This window comes from Zootoca vivipara, chromosome 1 (assembly GCF_963506605.1).
Source record: "Zootoca vivipara chromosome 1, rZooViv1.1, whole genome shotgun sequence".
NCBI classification, from domain to species: Eukaryota; Metazoa; Chordata; class Lepidosauria; order Squamata; family Lacertidae; genus Zootoca; species Zootoca vivipara.
In genome coordinates, this window is record NC_083276.1 from 87,240,784 (window position 1) to 87,265,856 (window position 25,073).

The following is a 25,073-nucleotide window of genomic DNA, read 5'->3' on the forward strand; positions in this document are numbered from 1 at the left end:
GGGTGATGCCTTTTTCATTTTTTTTCCTCAAAAATTATTTCCTGTAGCACAAATGGATGAACTTTTGCCTATTAATGACTAAAATGAGGTATATTTCATTGAAATATTTAAAAAGGTTACGCACAAACCATTTTTAATTTTTTTTGTATGCTGTTTTACCATTTCATAAAATTGTATTAACAATTCTATATATATTTCATATCAAATTTGGACACAACATCACAATCCACAATGGGGAGTGTTCTTAGCAACGTAGGGTATACAAATGTCACACCTGCGCAAGGTAAAAGCCTCTTTTTGGGACCTCAAAACTCAGCCAGCAGACCCTACCGGGCATGCTGGGAAAAGAACCTACAGGAGAGGTAGCAAAACATCGTCCTCTAGCGGCGTCTATTCTGTTACTGCAGCTAAAAAAAGCTTCCTTGTGTGTTTGATGACCCTATATAATGTTGTATATATGTGACTCTAAAGCTTGGGTTCCAATTTTATATCTGCTTACAGTGACTTCAAAAATGGTCAAAAAACTGATAAATAAAATTTTAAAAATCATTTTGTGCGTGAGGGTTTTATAATCAAATCTCTTTGAAAGTAAGATTTTCTCTAATCTTTAATGAAAGCTCATCAAATTATGATATAGGGAAATGAGGTTGTAAAAAAAGTCATCACCCTATTCTGCATAGAGCAAGGGGTACTTCTTTTTCTGTCAATGGACACACACTCTCTATAACCTTCCTATAACCAGTCCCAGCCAGCCAGCCACATGAAATTTCTGAGCACTTTTCAAACGCAGCCCCATGTAGAGCTTTGCATGCTTACTACCACTGTGGTTAAGGTGATGCATATCAAAAGGTCCAGCTGCCACCAGCAGCCCAAGCGAGCTCTGCTACATGGCAAGTTTCCCACTGCTTACGTACAGTAGCTCCCTCCCACTGGCGAGTGCCATGTTCATATTCTGTAGCAGCTCATCTGTGACAGCTGCAATTGCCATGCAATAAATACAGTCCTGCAAATCAGCCTCAAGATAAAAGAAAAAGAATGTCACTTCTTTTCAACGGAAGGCAACGCTTCATACGATAACACAAACTTTCCGCTAGCCAAGTGTTCTCACAGTGCCTCGTGGAAAGAGACGGGAACAACCCCCCACCCTGGCAAACAGCACATTTTCTTCCACTCTCGCACTAACCATTTTATGGGCGGCGATTTACAAGTAAAATGGGGAAATGACTGTCATTAGCTTTCTTTCATGTGTGGGCGATATGTCATCTCCTACTTTCTTCTGAGGGAAGGATATAATTATTTGCAAAGCTGATATTCAGGGCTCCAGAGAGTACAAAACATCTGATGATGTGCCTTGTCTTGCTGCCGGTGGGCCATTTCCCCACCTCCACCTTGCAGCACAATCCTCCCAAGCCTATAGGCGTTCCTGGCTTCATCCTACTTTTCTTCTCAGTCATGAATGCGGACTGCTGGAGAGCTGTAACAGAAGTTACAGAAGGAAGATGCCACCCAAGCATGAATAGACCCAACCAAACTACTTGGGCTCTGGTCTTCAGATCCTCCACACACACACACCCAAAGAAACCCTCTTGAGCGCATTGCAAGCTCAGAGTGAGCAATAACCTGAGATGGCTTGCATTTCTTCACTTAAACCCTTGCAAAATGCTGAAAACCAAGGAACAATCAAGTACCAGTCATCCTGCACTTGAATGACACTTGTGATGAACAGGAAAGATGCTGATTTTCCCAAACTGATTCTGATTGCAAGAGCAGAGTGCTTCCAGTCTCTAGGCGTTTTTGTAATAGTCTGGCATGCTCAGGTTGTGGGGAGAGTCATTGAGCAGTGCTGACAAAACATATGGCTGCTCACTGCCCATGGACTCCAAGTGGAATCAAAGGGTTCTAACTGGGTGACCTTCATCCTCTCCCGATCAAAGTTATAAACCACAGCATGGAGGGAAGGAGATGGAGAGGACCAACAGAATCATTGAATTGTAGAGTTGGAAGGGACCGTGAGGGTCATCTAGTCCAACCCCCAGCAATGCAGGAATCTTTTGCCCAACTCAAACCCATGACTAGGGCTGGGTGATATATAAATCTATCATCCAAAATCAGTTTGAGGTCCATATCAGGATATCAGTTTCATTCATTTTTGACCTGACAATGCATTACAAATCATGGTGTGTGGGTGTAGGCGCGCACTATGCAAAAATCACAATGTGGGGGAAACCGTGAAGCCGGTCAATGCCTCTAAATAGTTCCATCCTTTTTGGGGGGGCATTTTTGTGATACATCAGTATATCCCAATGTTTAGCTGGTGATATTTTGCAATGTTGAAAACCAGGTATCGTCCAGCCCTCGATAATAAGAGTCTCATGCTCCACCAGCTTCTTACCACAAGTAATCATCAGCTGTGCCTTTTGCTACCAAGTAGTGAACATCCACAGAATTTGTTTGCCCAATTCGGTGCGCCCGATCTTCTGCTTGGATCAAAACCTGCATTTAAAAACCACATACACAAATTAGAAAACAGAGAGAGAGAGAGGAGAGCAATTACTGCTGCTACAACCCCTCACAATAAACCAATGAATCATTATGCTTGGGTACAGAGCAGATGGCCCTTTCCTTGCTGACAAGAATTATTAAAATGTAAAGAATGAATGACTGAAAAGAAAGCATTTTACAAAAAGGAAACATTGAGGATCAAAGAGGGAGCTAACATTTACAAGGTGTGAGGGACAGGGGATATCGCGAAGTCCCTCCCCTCCTGAGTTCAAGCCCAGCACTGACCACAGGGGAAAGCAGAGGGAGCTCTGATTCCAGTGGGGAAGCAGGAAGTCGGGTCCGAGGCTCAGGCAAGGTAGCGGAGCCAGGGTCCCAGGTGGGACAGGAAGGGGCAAGTAAGGGGGGGAGACCCATCCCTCCAACGCCAGAATTACGCAGAAAGAGGAGGGGCAAGAGGATGGGTCTTCCGAGGCTTTTGTGCTGGGGAAAGACGCGCCAAAAGTCATTCGGAGGTTCTGATACCGACTGAACACATCACTCTGTGTAAATAGCAATGACTTTAGCACTGTAAATACGCAGCACCAATAAAAGAATAAAATGCAGAGCTGCGTAGCGTCGTTACTCTGAAGTAGCCTACTCCGGCCACTGTGACACAAGGTGACACGAAATGGGCTACCTTGTCACTTTGTGTACTTCTATTTTCACAATGGTAAGAACAAATGAAGAGAGAGCCTAGCAGAATCAGGCCAGATTCCCATATGGGATTCTGTTCCCACAGTAGTCAACTAGACGGCTATATAAGAGCGCTATAACACTCATGGCCAGTAACCAGTGCAAACCTAATCCTCCATGAAATGAGTCAGGATGTTCCATTAAAACAGCACAAAAGAGCTGCTGTTTGAAAGTGTACAAAGTTTATTCCAAACTACAGTTATGATACAGCACAAACAGCTGTTCCTGGTGAGCATTTAAGGTCCCCAACCCTAATCTACGGGTTGCCATCTGATTGGATTTTATTCTGATCCTGATCTGATATTAGGATGTATTTGAATTTATTGCCTGATTTTAATGTGTTGTACATTTGATGTTAGCCGCTCTGAGCCCAGTTTTGGCTGGGGAGGGCGGGGTATAAATAAAATCATCATCATCATCATTCCAAAGCTGCTGGCATTCATTTGTTTTGGGAGACAACGGAGCACTTACAATGTAAAGAACATTACATTAACCTAAGCAGTGAAATGTATCTCAGTATGTGGTTATTGGAGCAAAGGCCTTCTACTGCATTCTTGCCAACTTCATTTTGAGAGGAGAAAATTGGAGATGGGGCTGCTGGACTGTAAAAATGGAAACCCGAATTAAAGCTCAACCTCTTACATAGATGCACAAGTGACTTAAGGAAAGTCACTCTCTCTCTCTCTCTCTCTCTCACCCCCAGCTACCCATCTTCAGAAGAGGGGCAAGAGTGGTGTACCTCAAACGAGTTGTGACTTTCAGGTCAACGGCTTGCATACAGTAGCACACACAATGTTACACACATACAAAAAGGACAACTTCTGCTCGCCCTGCAGCCTCCCCCCCCCCCCCAGGATAGGGGGCACTGAAGGGAGAGCAGAGGAAGGTGAGAGTTCAGAGTTCAGATGAAGTCTGTTGTACAAAGTGATAGTGCTTGGTGTAAACCAATCGGCAAAATCCCAAAAAGGTTAGTTGTGACTAAATCCAGTTAACTGGAGCTTAGCTGCATCCATGTCGTTGTTTTTTAACTAGGTTTTGCTCAGTAAATATCGTAGAGGACTTGACAAATGATAAATAGGTGTGATTGATAAAGGGAAACCTTAGCCACGCAAACACCTGAAATGGAGCAGGAGGGAGAGTTGACTGAACAGTTTTGTAGTCATTAGGCCGCAAGAGTGTGTTTTGGTTCAACAGAGCCAAACCAAGCAGGCTATCAGCAATGTTTATTTGTGGTGGGAGCTGAGTGATCAGCAGTAGCTTTAAATACTATATGCAAAACATGCATCACCACCAGACAGATACTCATTTTTATAGGTACCATCTAACAACCATAGCTACAAAGTCATTATACTTTAACACATAAAGTACACAATTCAGTTCCCCCACAAATAGCCTCTTATGGTTTTATCTTACAACTCTGAACAGCGTCCTTTCAGGAGGAGCACCCCCGGGCAATATCCAAGCTGTCTTACCCCAGGGTTCCAGAACAGCTCTGCAAACACAACTAAATCAGCGGATGATAAGGTGAGCCCCATGTTAGCCGCCGTTAAGGAGAGGACAGCCACAGAGTGCTTGTCAGAGAACTGGAACTCTTGGCAGAGGGACTGGCGCTCAGCTGAGGGTGTGGAACCGTCAATGCGAATGTACCCAATATGCTGAAAGGGAAGGTGAGGAAACAAAGGGTCACTTATCATCAGGGCTTGCTCCTCTCTCCTCACCTGGCTGAAAACTGGAGCCATGCCAAACAGAGCATTGGGATCCCCCCTCCTTTACTAGTCAAGATGCGAAGCAGATGATTTAACTTGCATTTGTTATATTTGTGACCTGCCTTTGCTCCAAGCAGGTTAGAGTTGCTAGGTAGTTGTATTTGTCCAGACTCACTGGCGATCAGTTATCTCATACCTGCCAGCCAATCCCAGTAAACAGGAATTGCTGGCTGGTTAGCTAATTTACCCCCAAACACTCCCTCATGCCATCTGGCTTCATTCTTTCTGACCCTTCTCCCCACTGCTTGGAACAGGTAACTTTGTTCTCATCCTAACACTCAATCCAGTACTGTACTATAATAAACGCTTTCTGATATCTTTGAAGAGCGAGAACATTATCTAGGAAAACCTATTTTAAATTGCCTTAGCGCATATTTAAGGCAGCCCTGACATATGAAGGCCATTGATACCAGGGACTTCGAGCTGAACTTGAATCTGGGAGAGCTGCACTAAATCTTGGTTAAATACAGATGCCACGGATGAAAGAGGTTATTATCTTTCTGGAACCAAATGCTTTCCCTTCCAACGAAGGCTAGAACACGCAGTACAGGGAAGGCCTGTGAGCTGTGGTATTTAGGAGGGACAGGGGTGCTACAAATGTCACTGCCAGGTCGCCAGTGATGACCACGCCTTTCAATTTGATTAGCGTCTCCCCAGCACAACTTATGGAGCTGCTCTCTGGCCTAGCTCTGAGACTTGGAAGCACCCAGAGCCAGCAGGACTTATCTGAAGCTCACTGGGATGCCAGAAACAAAACTCCAAGTCAGGGAAGTGGCAGGGTCAATGGCAAACATACAGGGAATTTTTGGCTAGAGGGAATTTTGCTACAGAAATTATGCCAGATGGCTATTCAATTGGCAGGGAGGAATGCTAATGAGTCAGTTTTACATGTAATTATTTATACTCTTCATACTGTTTAAACTTTATACAGGTCAACTTGTTGGGTTTTTTAAAAAGCTTTAGTTCATGACATGCTATTGATTAGAAATATGAGAACTGACAGCCGGAAGATTATCTTTAACACATTTAATCCCTCCTGATGTTGACTGGTTTACTTCAAGGTTATTAATCCCAGTGGCCAGGTTTGTATTTTGTGAATCCTGGAAAACACTAGACAAGATGGCAGTAAAAAAAATGTACGCAATGCGTTTTTATGCACCATTGTGAATAGGTTCCAGGCAGCTTTGTATTGTGCCAATGATACAAGAGTTTACCAGGATCTCCAAGTCCTGGAAAAGGAGTAGTGATCGTGAAGCTGAGGCTCCAATACTTTGGCCACCTCATGAGAAGAGAAGAATCCTTGGAAAAGACCCTGATGTTGGGAAAGATTGAGGGCACTAGGAGAAGGGGACGACAGAGGACAAGATGGTTGGACAGTGTTCTCGAAGCTACGAACATGAGTTTGACCAAACTGCGGGAGGCAGTGCAAGACAGGAGTGCCTGGCGTGCTATGGTCCATGGGGTCATGAAGAGTCGGACACGACTAAACGACTAAACAACTAAACAACAACAACAATAAATGCAGATCAATTTACCTTTTTCTCCAGTTTCTCACTGATTGTGTCCAGAATGAGTTTGTGATGAGCGAATACCAGAAACTTTTCTCTTCCACTTTCCAATAAATCAAAGATATATTCTCTACAGTGAACGAGAAATTGGGAGTAGGAGGCTCAGAAGATACACATAGGATTGTTGTTCCAGAAGCAATCAGTGTATGGTTAGGATCAGTGTATGGTTAGGATCAGTAGTCCTCAACTTTTATTTTATTCAGAGAACTGGCAATTCAGCCAAATCCCAGTTCCAAGGACCTGTTTCTCACATGTAGTTGAAACTACAGACCATTTTTGAAGACTATACTGTAAAGGTCAGGACTTTTCACAACTGCAACAAATATATTACGTCAAAATCTCCGCATCAAAATATGATCAGTTGTTTTACACTGAAGATCTACCTGCACGTCACCTTGTACAAAATAGGTTTAATACATTTGAAATGAAAGCAATTAGGACTCATTTTGCTTATTTTCAGCAGAACCAGACATGGATGGTTCTGCTGAATGGATAACTTTGAGGATAACGTTTCTGTAAAATATTTGCCAGGCTGGTTCAACACCGAGGCCAATGCTACAGTGCTTAAATGTTTTAATTAACATTTCTCCCAAACTTGATTTCGCTGCAGGTCTTGTCTTGCAGTTTCCTTTCCACTGCAGTAAGAATCACCTAGTCAGGTAGGTTTGTGTAATACTGTGAAACAGCAACTTACATGATACAGTTAATTTTGGCTTCAGCAGTCCTGTTGTAGAAGAGAAAGAGAGCTTCCTTCTGTTCTTGTTTCTGCAAACAGATATTTGAAAAACCCGTCAGTTAGGTCCAGAAGGTTGTAGCTAGCAGCTCAATGACGAGTGGGACTCACAAGTGGCAGATTTTTGCAGCCAAAATTCTAAAAGATGACATGCTTGAATTTTACAAAATTTATTTATACAAGTATAAACCTCCCTTCCCCCTGTGTTATGTTTTGTTTGCTTTGCCAAACCTGGATAATTTGTTCTGCTGTGGAATTATTAAAGGTGCCATTATTAAAGGTGAAGTGAGAAATAAACACCCTATGGAAACCAAAAGAGGTGCAAGGACCTTTAATCGACTCTAGCAGGAGTAGGAATAGGAAGGAGAACCCCCCCTCCAGCTCAATGTGTTGTTATTTGATTAACCTTTTTATCCTAAATCTAGCACAGGTCTAATGTATAAAGCAGACTTGGGCCACTAGGTGCAACTCTAAAAATGTCCTGTGTGAATGCAACATACATATTTCACATAGGTGCTGTCATCGGAGTTATGAATATGTCTAGCTCTCTGATAAGCATGCACATAATGACAAAGACAGATTCCCCTTTCAATAACGTGTGAAATTGACCTAACCTGCAGGCTTCTGACTTTTGTTGCCGTTGCTGAAGAACGTTACTGAAGGATATGCAGGTTTTATCAGGAGGTAGCTGCCATCTGTCCCTGCTAGGTCTTGATGGAAGTTACCCAGCAAACACTATGTTTTCCCTCCTCTCTCCGAGGAGGCGGCAACAACACAGGTTCCAAAGTGGTCCCTGCCAACTGCCTGGACCAAGCGCTAAGCGGGAGACAGAACCGCCCTTCCCCTGTCTATCATATCTCGAACTATGCAGACAGACTCGGTTCAGACATCACAGCAAGCCATGGTTTGTACTAACCATAGTTAAGAACCAGTAACATGGTTTGAGCTTTCAAATGTACAACAGGCAAACCACAGTTTACAGCCAATTGTCTGCTTTTGTTTCCTCTCTCTTCAGCGTGCAGCTTCAGAAATTTGTTGCTCTCTCCCATCTCCATGGTTCGGCAACCTCTAGAGACAGAGCACAGCAACAACCGTAACTGTGCTTTGTCAATAGTTTGTATAACGGCAAACCAGAGCACAGACTGCGTTTTGATATTCTGACTTTGCAACCCTTTGGAAACCCAGCTTTGTAAACTGGCACAGGGTTCAGATGTAAAACAGCACACTGTATATTTAGATTTTCAAGCAACCGTTCATCATTGTGACGGAATGCAGCCACGTTCTCGCCCAACAATATTTCCAACTCACACTCTTATAGCCCTTGGCCATTTCCTTTGCAGCCGCTGCCAGCTCAGCCTTTGTCCTTGCATTAATGCCTTCAGGAGCTACCACCACCATTCTGCGCTGCTTTGCAGGGAGCTGAGAGAGCACGTCAGACTTCAGGCGACGGATCATGACGGATTCTTCCAGCAGAAGCTTCAGTTCACCAAGGTTGGAGGAACCAGAATAATCCCACCCCCAAGGCCGCTGAGTGGAACAGACACACAAGAGGAAGCAAAAACTTCAAAACATCATCAGTAGCATGCAAGGGCTGTGAGTATACTGCACATCTATGCACTGGGATTCTGAATTGAATTGAAATACTTGTACAACTTGTTTACAGTGAGGTTACAGGAGCACCCCCACTCAGCTCTCTTAGTCTTAATTCCCCTCGTTTACTGACACACACACACCAAACCCGAAAGTCAGTTGCCACGTTGCTATCTTTTCATTCAGCAGCCTAACAGCCCATGGATAGAAGCTGTTCTTTACCCTGTTGGTGTGACTAATCATGCTTCTATATCTTCTGCCCGAGGGCAGGAGATCAAAAAAGTTCCGGCCAGGGTGTGAATCATCCCTAGGAATTTTCCTCACTCTCCTGAGGCAACGGTCTTCCGCGATGTCATCCAGAGGATTCACAGGACAGCCCATAATATATTGTGTTGTATTCACCACCCTCTTTAGGCACTTCCTATCCGTTGATGTCAAGCCAGCGTACCCCACCGTGATGCAGTATGAAAGGACACTTTCTACTGTGGACCAGTAGAAGGAGATCATCAAAGGTTGACTGACATCATTCTTTCGCAATACTCTAAGGAAATGGAGTCTCTGTTGGGCTTTCTTAACCACCTGGGTTGTATTGATTTTCCAAGCATTTTAGTGATCCAAAAACCTAATGGAGTTCTAGACTGAGCTTTAGTGCAATAACCAATATGTAAAGAGAATTCCCCAAATATTTTAATCCCTGTCATCCTTTCTAACTGTAACTGTGCTGTAATTTGTATGTTCATCTGAGGTCAGGAACAGAAATCTCACAAGCGAATATGAGAAGTGTTCACTATTTTTGGTTGTTTTAGTCCACAAAAGTTATGTAAATAATTACGTTGTTTTCTGCATTTTTTTAATGTTTCCCATCCATTGAAATGCCATTTTGAAATGTTTATTTTATTACATGAATTACGTTAGTCTCAATTATCTACTGTGGCTGAAACGAACAAGGTAGGTTTCAGCAGAAGCAGAGCAGAGGAAGGTATCTGGGTTGAAGATATTGCCTGAGGATGTCTGATTGGAGGAGTAAAGCAAATCATGGGCACATCAGTGCGAGACATTTAGGAGCACACATCTGGAGTCTGTTTCTCAGGTATGACGGTAATAAATAAGAGCAATCACCACAAGTGTTTTGCACCACTTTTCAGCGAAGACAACTAAGGTGCATCCAATCCATGAGCATTTCATAAATTATTTTTCTAAGGAGCTCTGAATCATGAAAATTGTATCAACCCCCTTTCTTTCTAGCGTTGTAACGGAACTCTAGTTGCAACGGAACTCTAAAGTGTGTTTACAGTCTTCTCGGCATAGCAGCTGAGGGATGATCAACTTGGCAAGCAAGAACAGATGAGTCTCTGTTCGGCGGGGCACTGAAGCCCTTCCCCAACCACTAGTCCACTCCCCTTTCTGGCTTTTGAGGTTTCAGCAGGCATGGCCCATGCACTTTCAAAGATATATGTGAATCTCACAACAGCTTGGTAGTTAAATGAAAGCGGAAATCTTCAGAAAATGAAACTTTGCATCTAGCAGCGTATTCATCATCTGCACTCCTCCGGCTTATTCAGAACATTGTTGGCAATTAAATAGAGCCTCATAGCATAATCATCATATTGACAACGGCCTTGTAAAATGACATCCGCTAAAATCACACATGCCCTGGATTCCTAGGATATCAAACAGCAAAGTTAAGAAGCCACTTTTTTTTTTGACCCAGGCCATTCTCAGTGGAAGAAGTTGCTTAGCTCCTGAACTTTTCCTGGCTGAGCATCTGTGACAACCTACCTGCACTTTTCTGTCTTTTAATGCCCACTATTAACATCACCTGCTTTGAAAAATGGCTTGATGGCAACTATAAAATTTGGCTCATAAATAAAAACAGGTGACGTTTCATTTGTTGCACTTTTTTATGAGCAAGAAGTGCCAAGGAGTTGTGGATCGTAAACCAATAAACTAATTCCATCTTTGCTTATTGCATCTGCCAGAGATTTGTGGTCTTCTGCCGTGAAGCTAAATCAATTCCGTTTAAAATGGAGTGTTTTCTGGGGTCTTGTTTTTTAAAACTGAGGTGTTCAGGTTTGAGATTTCCTTGTTGCTGTTTAACCCAGACAACACAATTTATATTAAGACTATATCCTACTTTTATTATGGCAATTTCTATCCTTATGCATCCCAGAGCAATGTTTAATCATATTTTTTAGCAACTCAGGGAAGAATGACACATCACAAAGACAACAGGGAAAGGAACATTGGCAAAGGGCGAGGGGAGCAGGTGGGAGAAGAACTTTAACCCTTCTCTTGTCCACTAATTCCTCTTCCCATCCCGCACCACTGTCAGCTGGGCTGGAGAAAGCCTGGTAATGGGGAAAACAGCAGGGGGAGGGTGTTTGTGGGAAGAGCTGGTGAGTGCAAGAAGGGTTGAGGACCCACAGAACCATTGAAGGATGGCCTGAAACAGGGGGATTTACAAGAGAAAGAAATGAAGAAAAGGATAGATGAAGAAAAGAACAGTAAAAAAGGAATAGTGATAACCACATAATTATTATTGTTGTTGTTGTTGTTGTTGTTGTTATTTATACCCCGCCCATCTGGCTGGGTTTCCCCAGCCACTCTGGGCAGCTTCCAACAGAAAAATAAAATACAATAATCTATTTAACATTAAAAGCCTCCCTAAACAGGGCTGCCTTCAGATGTCTTTAAGAATGCCATAAAGCAGAGAGAATCAACGTCTTTCCATTATGAGATAGCAATATATATATATATATATATATATATATATATATATATATATGAGAGAATATATATGAAATAAAGTTAAGGCCGAAAATAAAATACTAAGTCTGAAAGAACTGGGGTTTGTCATAAACTTTGGCCAGAACAATAAACAGGTGTGTATGTATGTATGTATTTGCCTGTTAACCTTTTGCCTCCCATTAAAAACAAGAAAAGTACCACAATTTCTGGGGGGGAAATGGTAGGGTGATACCGTATTATGTATATGCAGGAAATGCACATACCGTGTTTCTCATATTATAAGACACGTCTTATATTTATTTTTTCCTCAAAAAAACACACTATGGCTTATTTTCAAGGGATGTCTTATTTTTTTCCTCCTCTTCCTGCTGCGGCCAGCATTGCTGCTGCTCCTATCACTATGTCTTATTTTCGGGGTATGGCTTATATTCCTTGAATGCTTAAAATCCTGCTATGGCTTATTTTATGGGGATGCCTTAAAATATGAGAAACAGGGTACATAAGGAGAAACAGCAGAAATAACTGTTAACATTGCCCATTTATTTCAATGGGTCTATATTTAAGCAAAATGGATATTACCCATTAGGTCTGGGCCTGGCGCATGTACAAAAGTGAAAGGAGTGTGTTTGTGTGAAGTTATTCAGAGCAGGAAAGACAAAGAAGGTCAATATCTATATATATATAAATGTAAACCAACCATGTTTGTTTGTCTCCACTTTTCGCCAAAACCGCTTGACCAATTGCGTTCAAATTTGGACACAAAGTCACATGCAAATAAGCGAGTGACCACATACCGTTTGCATAGACAGGCACCACAACAGCGCCAGGTTAACCCCCCGAAACCCCGTGTTCCATAACACACCACTCAGACAAAAGTGCATGCTGGGAAATAGAAGCCAGAAGCTGCGTCTTCAAGGGCGGGACAGAGTGCATACTGGGAAATAGAAGCCAGAAGCTGCGTCTCACAAGGTAGGGCAGATCGTAAAGTCAGGAACCAATATGCTATAACTGCCACAACGGCCATTCCTCCACAAAGGGCCACACTGGGATCCTGCCCCTAGCCACCCACGTCCCACCGTCAGAGACAGGCTGCGCCGACACCACACCGGAAACCAAGCCACGCCACGCCATTTCCATCCCCTTCCCTCTCCAAAACACCTCAGCTCAGGTTTGCAGGGAGAAGAGGTGGGGACTCGCCTGCGTTGGAGGTGGGGGCAGGACGGGGTTGGGATGGATCATGGGTCGGAACGGGTTGTGGGGAGTCGCAGGGATGAGCCACAGCAACGTGTGGCTGGGCCAGCTAGTATTAGGATAAAAAAAAGCATGGACAGATGAGTTTATTATCAGTGAATATTTATGCAGCACTCAATCGTTAGATGAGTGTTTCTTATCAACTAATTGAAGATCTACTCTGTTTAGGGGGAAGTGAAATAGCAACTGGAGGAGATTTTAATGAAGGTATAAATGCAGAAGAAGAAGCAGACATGATACAATCATGAATGCACTGCAGAAGCAAGCATTATCCCTTGAGATGTTACAGCTTGTTGATATTTGCAAACATGATAATCATAATGAGAAGAATTATACCTTCTGTTTCATACCACATTGGAGCATCTGATTTAGTGGTATGGAAAGAAAAAAGGAATAGTATTTGATCATGCTCATATTTTTGGTAGTTCAAAACTCATTAATCAAAAAGCATATTGGAGACTGAATCCTTTTTCTATTTAGGAATACAGAACTAATGGATTCATAGTAATGTCCAACTCCATATTTTTTCCTTGCCGATATTACACCTCATAATATGGAGCCAGTTATCAATATGATTGATGACAACACTATTTATGACATTGCACACTGATCAATTTAATGAGTTATTTGGTAATCACAGAGGTCAAGTTCAGTCAGGCTTTCTCAGTTGGTGAGCAATCTAGCTGGTGAACAACTAGGCTAGGCAGAAGCTATCCAAGGCCTCAGGCAAAAGTCAATCCCAGACCTAACACTTGGCTAGGAGCCTTTTAACTGGAGATGCTTGAGAATTAGCAGAAAACCTTACAGTAAGCAAAACATGTATTCTACCATGGCGGTATGGCCAATTGTCACTACGGAAATCTGCCCTTTCACAGCAAGACTTCACCGAGAGATCGTAAAGGGAATGGCAGTGCACAAAACGCTTCACGGAGTGGAAGGTTGTTATTATCCCCAAATAATAATTTCCTGGCTTCTGCTTTGCCAGGGATGGAGATTCACGTTACCTGCTTAGCATCACAGTAGCGGAGCCCGAAGGCATGGAACTGAGAGAAGAAGGATGGTCTGACAGCTGCAATCTGCGTATAAAGCTCTGCAGGGCGGGACATGGCAGGGGTTCCGGACAACAAGATGACTCGTTTGGCAGCCTGGGGATATAAATGTTGCAAAAGGTTAATTACATGGCTGCTATCACACATAGAGATTCGAGGACACCCAAAAAAGTAGACATGGCCCTAACTACGTATTTTTTCCTCAAAAAAACACACTATGGCTTATTTTCAGGGGGTGTCTTATTTTTTTCCTCCTCCTCCTGCCGCGACCGGCATTGCTGCTGCGCCTATCACTATGTCTCATTTTCGGGGTATGGCTTATATTCCTTGAATGCTTAAAAATCCTGCTATGGCTTATTTTATGACTACATCTTAAAATAGGAGAAACAGGGTAGCAGAGCTAACACAGCACAGTGGGTTAGCAGACCCCACCGCTAGGCAGACTGACATGGCTTCCTCAGACGGCAGATTTTGAGTACCATGAAAGAGCAAAAGTGTGTTATGATTGTGTGTGTTTTTTCTGCCAAGGAGAGATGCTTATGAGGCTTCCAGGTGCCAAAATAACTTGGCTGGCCTTGGGTACCACACACCTTGATTTGGTGATAGCAGTGATGGGCACTTAGCTGCCAACTATCCCGTTTTTCACGGGAAACCCCCGGATTTTAATCCGTTTCCCGCTGTTCTCCCGAATGGAGAAAAATCCCAGAAATCCCCTGGATTTCCTACCTGCCAGGGAGCCTCCATTTTGGATGCTGCTCTGGCCATGTGTGGGCACTGGAAATAGGGCAGAGCGGCACCGGAAGTCACTTCTACGCATGCCGGCGGCCATTTTGGTGGTGGCCACAGGGCGGCGGCTGTCACCAAGATGGCCACCGCCCTGCGGCCGCCACCAAGATGACCACTGGGCATACATAGAAGTGACTTCCGGTGCCGCTCTGCCCTATTTCCGGTGCCCACACATGGTCAGAGCAGCCCTGGAAGTTGCTTCTTTGCAACTTCCAGTGCCGTGCCGCTGCTGATCCTGCATTTTTCAGCGGGAGACTTGGCAGGTATGGATGGGCATCATATATGCTGCTCCGCCTCAAGGAGCAAAATGTCTTCGGCTGACCCAAGAAGTCCCTTGTTCGACTCTTGCCTCTGCTAGCAACTAACTAGGTGGTCTTAGGCATGTCGCTATCGGCCTCAGCTCCCAAATCTGCAATGCAGAGATAACAATAATGGTGTATCTGAAAGCGTTCTTGGGAAGCCCACTGAAGAGAGCATATTTGGAGCACTCAAATAAAGCACGGTATAAATGCTAACATGTATTGTAATTAGAAGGAACACAATCACCCTCATTTTGCTTTCTTAGATGACACCCATAGTGGTGGTGGTGGTTGATATCCATCTGTCTCAAGAGACAATGAAGTGTGCCCCTGGTGTGAAGCAAAACCACTGCGTAACCTCCCCTGGGTGCAAGCATGGGTAGTGGACCCCGCTCTTGGCCTCGCTGATGTGGTCCAAAGGAAATCAGAGCAATACGTTTGGCATCAATTTGGCTGCAGAGGTCGCCGGAAGGAGGCGTACATTGTACCATCCAACCATCTTAGGGACTCCATTCTGGATTTGTGTAGGGTCTACGCAAGGTTGGTGCAACGTGGACACACCAGCAGGAGTTTTGGATTGGCTCTGCTGCTGCGCCCACCCCAGGGCAGCCTCCCACCACCTCCCACCCCCCACCCCCCACCGTCCGGCCGTGTTCCTGACATTTGGAAGCCAGGTAAGTGGTACAGTCCCACCCGGCCAACCACTATGGGGTGCCGTGAGCATCAGCAGCACAATTCCTGCAATGAGAATGTTCTTTGTATAATAAAAGGTGACACCGAGAAGACATTTCCCCAAAGAGAAATTCAAGAATCACAGACATATTCAAATGCAGAGCCAATGATATAATAGCCAGATCCCTGCACTGCACTGGGTATCAAAAGGCTTCAAAGAGCAGGAGGAAGGATGGGGAAATATGAGAAAATAAAAAAATGATTCAACATGCAAAAGTGTCTTATTCTCCTACAGTGATTTACTGGATTTTTAATGATGTTCACAGCATGTGGCCTACAGCACGCGGCCTGGCATGCTTTGCATTATGGCTCCAGTATGATTTAAATGTTCATTGTGCTGGATATACAATTATAACCATCCTCCTGATTCCTTCTTATTCTGCCCTTGTCAGCTGTTTAACATTTAAAGTGTGTGTTGCCCTGCCTGACACGAAATGGAAATATCTGATGGTAATTTCAATGCAGAAGTTTGCTTCTTGGGAGAGAATGAAATGGGACTGGAGGGGTGACAGCATCTGCACGCTTGGGGAAATTTCATTTCTGTCATAAAAGAGTATTATAACTCATGCCCGCTGCAACTTTGGAATAAGGTTCAGATCTAACTAAATATCACGGATGCAAACAACCTAAAGTATATCCATCACACCTGGGATATTCAAATTACACCCAAAAGGGAACGATTTGAAAATGACAGTGTTTTGACATTAGATAGTAGCCGAGCTCCTACACCCCCCACCCTTTAGAAACAGATCTTTCAAAAACTCTTCAGCATAGAAAGAATGAATTCTGGAAGACCTTAAGGACTAGAATACTTTTTACAACTATATTCATTCCTCAAAAGCAAACTGATTTATATTTCCATATTTCATATTCATATTCATTCTGATTCGTATTTCCAACAGCATTCATATTTCCATTTTAAAAATAGTAATTAAAAAGGACAGTGGCAGATTCTGCCAGTTCCAATGCACACCTGATATTAAGGGTTCACTTGGAAAATCATGCTAATCTAAATATTTTGTAAATTAAACTTCTTGATCCATTTTATGGGTTCAAAAAGTGCCCCTACACAATTCTCAACACCTGGTTGCAGAGCAACAAAGGCGTTTTGTGCAGAATTTAGGGTTCCTCAGTAGAGACGCAAGGTACATTACTATGAATAATTACTTCTGAAAACTCATGGAGTTTCAAACTTCAGCTCCATGTTTTATACATGGGCCTACTTGAAGATTCCATACATCACTGCCTTAAAGCGATTTCCTCAGGAATTTTTATAAGCAAAAAAATGGATATTAAGAAATGCTACTTTATCTTAAGAAGCAATCAATGCCTAAGTGATATCAAAGATTAAGCTTTTAATATTATAATTATGCCTATTTTTTTCTCAAAAGTATTATATTCCGACCTGTTCTTCAACAGAATTTCAGAATAAATATGAAACTTAAAGGCTCCTTATTAATCCATTATTGATTCTATATCCTTCATCCAAGCCACTTTAAGGATTTTCAGGTTACATACCAGAAGAACAGATTTATGAGCTCTGTGTGAAATACTTATGGAAGACTTTATCAGCTTTGGGATAAATCAATTTAATTGGTGGTTACTGACATATCAAAATTTATAGGAAATAAAAGACAGATCATTATTTCTCTGGGCAGCTTCACTTGGAAATATTACTTTGAAGCAGACTCTGTGACCTGGAATTCATTTATATAATCCTAAAATACTCAAAATCTCAGATACTTCGGAATGATTATGCATTTGGTCTGTAATTAAATACTCAATCTTCTACTACACTTAGGATTTCTGAGCTTATTTCATGCGTTCCGCTGTAGAGTTTAACTGATAAACCAAAATTGCCCAATCTGCATCATAGATAGGTGAAAAAGCACAGAATTTCATTACGTCGCTCGTTTTGGGATTTTGTATGGCTCCCAACTTGTCACTACAGCACAGACAGCAGCCTAGCAAAATTCTTTTGGCCACCAGGCATCGTGAATATGCAGCACCTAAAAGTCAAATGCCCAATTTTGAAAACCCTGGCATGCTCACCTTCAGAAGCGGCATCGCAGCCCGGCATCGAGCAGTTTTCCCATTCTTCAGAAAGTGGGACTCATCCTGAAACAGAAGAAGGGGAGAGAATGTGAAACCAAGAGCAACAGCCAAACAACCAAAGAGCAATTGATATCAGCATTCCTCCAAATGTGGGTCCCCAAATGTTGTTGGACTACAACTCCCATCAAACCCCAGCCTGCATGGCCGATTATCGTGGATATCAGCAGTTGTCGCCCAACAACACCTGGAGACCCTTGTTGTTGATCTATCAACAACCATAACCAAGCCAGTGAAGGGAGGGGAAGAAACAATTCTCGCTATTAATATTCTCTTTGCCGCTGCACAGCCTCCTCTTAAATGCAGATAATTGCGAGTCTGCACTGCACGGATTCCCCCAAAGGAAGGGGTTAATGAAAAACCACCAGAAAGGAGGAAATCTAATTAGGAGCCAACCGGTTTGCTGTTAAAAGGCTCGCCAGGTAGGAAATAGACCTACCATTTGAGAATTTCCCCTCCTGGAACTCTATTGCCATTGCTGTTACAACACCAAGCTTCGGGGTGCTAAGGAAATTGGCACCCTCCCAGGGAATGTGCTCGTCTTGTCGTATTTGGACGAGTAAGCAGCCATACACAGAGAGGGTAATATACCCCCTTCAACTGGAAGGGACTGCTTTCTCAATCTTGGTTAGCAATAAGGTTATGCTAATAACAGCCACCAGCAGAGGGAGGATTGAAGAGGGAAGCGAGGAAGCACAACACCCTGCAGAGGTTATTGGATGCAAAACGCAGGACCTGAATTCTACAACATATCAAGTAAGAACGTGAATGAGGGCCAAACCTTCACTAAGTGAAGTGGGAGATCCCACTAAGTGGGAGATCAATGACTGTGATTATCCGCAATGTGTTTTTTTAAAACAAAAACACAGGAGTTTGAATTTGATATCCCACTTTATCACTACCCTAAGGAGTCTCAAAGCGGCTAACACTCTCCTTTCCCTTCCTCCCCCACAACAAACACTCTGTGAGGTGAGTGGGGCTGAGAGACTTCAGAGAAGTGACTAGCTCAAGGTCACCCAGCAGCTGCATGTGGAGGAGCGGAGTTCACCAGATTACGAGTCTACTGCTCTCAACCACTACACCACACTGGCTCTGAGTGAGAGACAGCCACTGAGGAGTGAGGGAGTTGCCAATTTCTCTGGAGCAATGCCAGCGGAGGGGTTTTACCCAGTCCTGTCATACCATTCTTCTCAATCAAAATGACACGTGTACACACATAGCTGCCGTTTGCCCCACAGAGGAAACACTAAAGGTGTATTTTCCACCTGTACAGCAAACAGGGCCAAGGTGATTAGGAAGAATGGCCCACTCATCGATGCTGTCACTGCCAAGCACTTGGTAGCCTCTCTGCTGTATTTCAATAAACAACATCCACAGTAAGGTAAATCCACTCCCACCTCTCCCATGTAAAGCATAGCATGGTTAGGCCTTGTGATGCGAGGTGGAAAAAATTTCTAAAATGGGACTTCCTTGATTTTTTTTTCTCCAGTGTTTTATTTTTCTGCAGAAAATTTCCCATTTCATAAATTCATTAGTGACAATGAATGGGTTCAAATATTAGGCAAACTTGGCAGTTTCAAAGTTAGCTGTGTTTACTAAGCACAAGTAACATGTGCTAAATTAGATTATTCTCTAGGGCATCAGAATTTTTTCCATAGCAAATTACCCTATTCAACATTTTCCAGAAATCCCACATTATTGATCAGGGCTAGAGAAACATAAGACTGTTATATGTTCTGCCCGGATACTGAGAACCAGTGCTGAGGGCCTTCTGAGGTTCCCACACTGCGAGAAGTGAGGTTACAGGGAACCAGGAAGAGGGCCTTCTCGGTAGTGGCGCCCGCCCTGTGGAACGCCCTCCCATCAGATGTCAAAGAGATAAACAACTACAGTCGTACCTCTACTTACGTATCCCTCTGGATACGGAATCTTCAGGTTATGGCCATGGCAAACCTTCCGGGTTTCGCCACGCGCGCATGCACAAAAGTGCATCTCTATTTACGTAATTTTTGGGGTGCAAACGGACCCCCAGAACGAATTAAGTTCATATCCGGAGGGTCCACTGTATCTGATGTTTAGAAGACATCTGAAGGCAGCCCTGTTTAGGGAAGTTTTTAATGACTGATGTTTTAATGTCTTTTTAATCTTTGTTGGAAGCCGCCCAGAGTGGCTGGGTGGAAAATAATAATAATAATAATAATAATAATAATAATAATAATAATTGTAGTTGTTTTGTTGTTTAAGAGCCTGGCCTGCTTCAGACAAAATGACAAACTGAAGTTAGTTGAAAATGGAAACGGGTGCTTCAGATTTCCTCCTTGCGGTTGTGCAAGAGGAAGGGAGTGGAGCAGAGAATCATTTAGCATTGCATGTAAATGCAATATTGCAACATCAGAATGACCAGTGAAGATACTGAGTGCTGCAATGGCCGCAGGGCTGCCCATAGTGGCAGGGAAAGGGAAAAGATCACTCTTAAGTCCCACACACAAACTGAGAAACTACACAAGCCACGCCAGTCACCAGTGACATCAGCTGATGGGTGGGTGCGTGTGGTTTGGGGAGCAAAGTGTTGCAGGCCAAATTGGCCAGAGGTTCCCCACCCCTGCTCTATATGAATTAGCCCAGCAGACTTTTTAAAGACTTCACAGACCAGTACCTTGTAGACAACCAAAAAATGGAAGTGTTGGGATTATGGTGCAAGCACTTTCACCTCTGGCACTTTGACAAGAGATTGCACACTTATACAAAGGATTCCTGAGCGGCACTATTCCTGAAGAGCTACCATAGCAGCTCGATATATATATTTTTAACTGTGAGGATGAGATCTGAGAAGCTGCTTGGCTCCAGGACCTTAATTGATGCTGGTGATTTGGGTATCTGCTGACCTCTCAGCATCAGATGCACTCAACTACGCAGAAAATTCTTTGGCTGTGGCCCAAAACACATTTACTTGAAAGGGAATTTCTGATGAGATGAGAAGCAAATGTCCAAGTACAGAGGATTGAAGTGTTAGAACTGTGGGTTATGATGACTTCAACAAGACTCATTAGGAAACAATAACAAAAACTGGGATTCCAGAGCAGCCTTGAAGAAATATAACTAAACTGCGGTTTAGTATTAGGTAGGAGAACGAGCTGGGACGAGTCTGAAGCTCATACTCTCCCTGTTTCTTTGTGCATAAGAATGAGGGAAGATTGAAAGCTTCCACTTTTCATTTTGGGAAAAAACTACAGTTTCCTGTTGTATGGCTGAACTGAGGAAGCTGTGGTTTGTTTTAGAGCTGTGCACAAAAATGCCCCCCTGAAATTCTCCACCATATTTGTGTGGAGAAATTGGGCGGACCACTTCACCAAATCTCCAGCGGAAGGAGAAATTCTTCAACGGCTCAGCAGGGGTGAAGCTCAGCATTAGCAGTAGCTAATTCTCCTTCCATGTTTGAAGCAGTTTTCTCTGTTATGCTTTCAAGTACAACAGCAGCCTGGCCACCATTTTGCATTCCCCACAATGCCACAAACCTAGCATCATTCTGGGGCATCTGGGGAAGGAGAGGGAATAGTGGCCAACAAGAATGTTCTCAGAAATTCTCTTAGGAAACTGTCTTTTCTGGGAAACGGCTTTGGTTTATTCTAAGTGTAAATTAGCTAACAAATCAGGATTCAAAACCACAGTTTGACCATGGTTTGTTTAAACTGACCATGCTTGGAATATGGTAAGTCAGATTCTGAGTTTGGTCATGAATTGAATCTCTAGTTTATTCAGAAACCAAAAGGGGAAAGTTTTCAATCTTCTCCCTGTGTCCATCAGGTGAGGTGGGAGGAGGAACACATAAGGCCAAGGCTCTCCACAGTTTGTTCCCATAATGCTGATTCATAGTTTAGAACTACCAGGCCACTTTCTTTCTTTCTTTCTTTCTTTCTTTCTTTCTTTCTTTCTTTCTTTCTTTCTTTCTTTCTTTCTTTCTTCTTCTTCTTATTATCATCATCATCCATCTGACTGGGTTGCCCCAGCCAATTGCATGTACAAATTCCAGAGACTAAAAGGTCAAATTTCCCCAGTATGTGGTCACTGGAGTCTTCAGTAAGGACTTACTGCAATCAGGAGAAAGTATTTCATTAAAAATAACCAAGACCCTTACAACTCATTGTTGCCCAGAAACGCATGAGAAAATCGTGATGACAGCTTGTCCCAAAACCTCAAAACAATAAACAAATCGGAACTTGGCATGAGTTGGTCCTTCTGGACCATGAGATGGATACATAAATCATGAGATTGGAAAGGCGGGTTTCTATGTCCCATTCCTTGGCCCTGAAAAGCGGCTCATGACTTTTAATGCAGGGAATCAGAAAGGTAACAGGAGAGCTCTTGGTCACTCTTCAGAGCAGGCAAGAACATCCACATTTCCAGAAATACAGGGAGAATCTCTTGCAACTAAGTGATGTCCTAAACAACACATTTTGGAATCAAATGTGTGCTATAATTGCCGAACAGTGTAAAATGAAATGGCAATTAAGAGGACACAGTCGCTATTAGTAAGCATTAGAAAAGCAGCCACTTCTAATTTCATACTGTGCAAACGGCAGCATAACATGAACCACAAACTTTCAATTCAGACAAGCTTTATTTACAGCTTAAGAGCCTTCCATGTCTTGAGACTGTCTAATATGCCCTCATGCCTGCACTGAACACGCTCCCCATCATTGTCTTAGACTGGCCCAGGGAAACTGTGCCACCTGCCTCCCCCAACAGGATGCCCTACTTACAACAATCACAACTCGGAAGGTGGTTTTGAGCTGCTTCTCCATCTTGCTGAGAAGGTCAAAACTGACAACGTTTATCAATCTTGCCGACAGGCAGTCCTTGCCTGTTGCTATGACACTGATGGCATCTGGGCTCAAGGAAGGAAGCCACCTGTGGAAAGCCTCAAGCAGCAAAAAGAACAAAGAAAGAAAAGGACGTGAGCTGAAAAAAATATTTTATATCTAAATGGCCTAAAGCTTACAGCCACCGTTCAAAAGCAGTTGACACTGTTCATACGGCACTTTTTGAAAAGTTTGCTAAGTGCTATACAATCCTTAACTGTATTCATCCCCCCCAGCACACATCATTTTGAAATGTTTTTCTGTGGACACTGAGGATTACATTGCATCTGCACCAACTGTTTTTCACACGAGTTCCACGTAGGACTAGTCAGCCTGCATTGTATCTCAGGTAATATGCCTGATACAGACACAAGAAGTTGCCTTATACCAAGTCAGAATGCACAAAAAAACAAGGCATGCAAAAGAAAACCAAAACGTGCACGAAAAGGCTGGTTTGAAAATTCAATTTATGTGAAAAGATGTGTATTCAGCATCAAATGTAAATGAGCAAAAACAGATGGAGTAGGTAGCATAAAGCACCTGTTTCCAAATACTTTCTTCATCAGTGTCTAAGCATATTCCACTTAAGGCCAAACACACGAAACAATTAGTCTCTGTTCAATATAGCATCTATAGACATGTTAAAACCATAAGGCTATGCTAATATTACTAATTCCATTAATACAATAAAAGTTCTATCAAAAATACTCCAAAAGCTACTATAGGTAAAGGGTAAAGGATAAAGGGTAAAGGGACCCCTGACCATTAGGTCCAGTCGTGACCGACTCTGGGGTTGCGCGCTCATCTCGCATTATTGGCCGAGGGAGCCGGCATATAGCTTCCAGGTCATGTGGCCAGCATGACAAAGCCGCTTCTGGCAAACCAGAGCAGCACATGGAAACGCCGTTTACCTTCCCGCTGTAGCGGTTCCTATTTATCTACTTGCATTTTGACGTGCTTTCGAACTGCTAGGTTGGCAGGAGCTGGGACCAAGCAACGGGAGCTCACCCCGTCACAGGGATTCGAACCGCCGACCTTCTGATCAGCAAGCCCTAGGCTCAGTGGTTTAACCACAGCGCCACCTGGGTCCCAAAAACTACTATAGCCACAATATAATCACTTGAGATAAGAAAGGACATGAATAATTATTGCTTACCAATCTTGTGATCATACAAGCCTCATGGGGGGGGGGGGTCTTTCCTGGTACCCTGATCCTAATCCCAAATCCTGCTGTATCTCAGTTATACTAGCACACAAAGTTAATTGGTTGCACCTGAAATATACCTGAAAGGTATTCTGTTGCCTTTTGAACCAAGAAATGTGTGTTTGGCCTTACAGCAATCTGTTTTCTTTAGCTTATACCAAGTCAGATCGTTGATCCATCTCTTGCTCCCACTGGTTGGCAGGAGCTCACCATAGTTCCAAGAGTGGTTCTCTCCCAGCCCTACCTGGAGATGTCGGGGATTGAACCTGGAACATTCTGCACCAAAGTAGATGCTCTGCCACCGAGCTTAAGGCCCTTCCCAATTGGGGACTCAATTCCGGATCCCAGAAGAAAGTCTCCCATTAAAAAGGTATCCACTTGCCCTATTATGTTCCTTGCAGGAACCGAATTTTCAATGAAGTGGTCAGCCTGTGCCTGGGCTGAAGAGACATTGGACTGCAAGTACAAGTTTATCCATAAAAAATTAAACCCCAGCATACAGAAAAACTAGAGCGTTCCCAATGTAGCCTTGTTTCAGAGGAAGCATTTTTCCTCCCTTTCCAAAGCAGTCTGTTATGTGATCCATCTCCGCAGTCTGAGGTAGTACAACCACAAGGATGAACACTTCACAGAGAGCTAGGCTGACATCTGGATGGGTGTCGTGCTAGGAAGGTTGCCCCCCATGAGACACCTATCTCATAATGACAGAACAGGGAGTGAAGTTGTGGGTGGACGCATTCACAGGCAGGTGAATGTTAAGCACAAAGCATGCTGGGGCCCAGCCTGCCAAGGTCCCTGAAGAAGTTGCAGTCCAGTTGGCTTGGCTATGGTGCTCACCCACAAACAGCAATTGCACTTTATGGCTTCCGCCGATTATGGTGAGCAGCAGTCTTTCCACTCAAACAGCCCTGTTCTGCTCTATTCATTTTCACTACTAAGATAAATACAGCTATGTTGAGATCATAAATGAACATTAGTATTAGCCTGATTCTCAGACCAGAGGCATCTCACAAAGCTGTTGGCTTTGTCCATCCTGCCAGGATTATAAATTATTATATTTAGCTATTTAAGCATTTTTGGGTGGGGGGGGACCCAAAAAGCCTCAAAACATCCAAAGCAATGGTCAAAATCAGCCTGCTTAA

General features: G+C 43.3%; 1 protein-coding gene across 3 annotated transcripts in view; it reads right to left on the reverse strand.

Annotated features, from left to right (window-relative positions):
- The window catches only part of SMARCAL1 (SWI/SNF related, matrix associated, actin dependent regulator of chromatin, subfamily a like 1), a 43,783-nt gene that overhangs the window by 3,084 nt on the left and 15,626 nt on the right, over positions 1 to 25,073 (reverse strand). For all 3 annotated transcript variants that reach the window (XM_035128216.2, XM_060278457.1, XM_035128221.2), the window contains exons 9-16: positions 22,629 to 22,787; positions 17,809 to 17,874; positions 13,895 to 14,035; positions 8,610 to 8,828; positions 7,263 to 7,333; positions 6,536 to 6,638; positions 4,707 to 4,889; positions 2,393 to 2,493 (exon numbers count right to left, since the gene is read on the reverse strand). In XM_035128216.2, the coding sequence (XP_034984107.2) occupies positions 2,393 to 2,493; positions 4,707 to 4,889; positions 6,536 to 6,638; positions 7,263 to 7,333; positions 8,610 to 8,828; positions 13,895 to 14,035; positions 17,809 to 17,874; positions 22,629 to 22,787 (1,043 nt within the window). The remainder of the gene's footprint in view (positions 1 to 2,392; positions 2,494 to 4,706; positions 4,890 to 6,535; positions 6,639 to 7,262; positions 7,334 to 8,609; positions 8,829 to 13,894; positions 14,036 to 17,808; positions 17,875 to 22,628; positions 22,788 to 25,073) is intronic.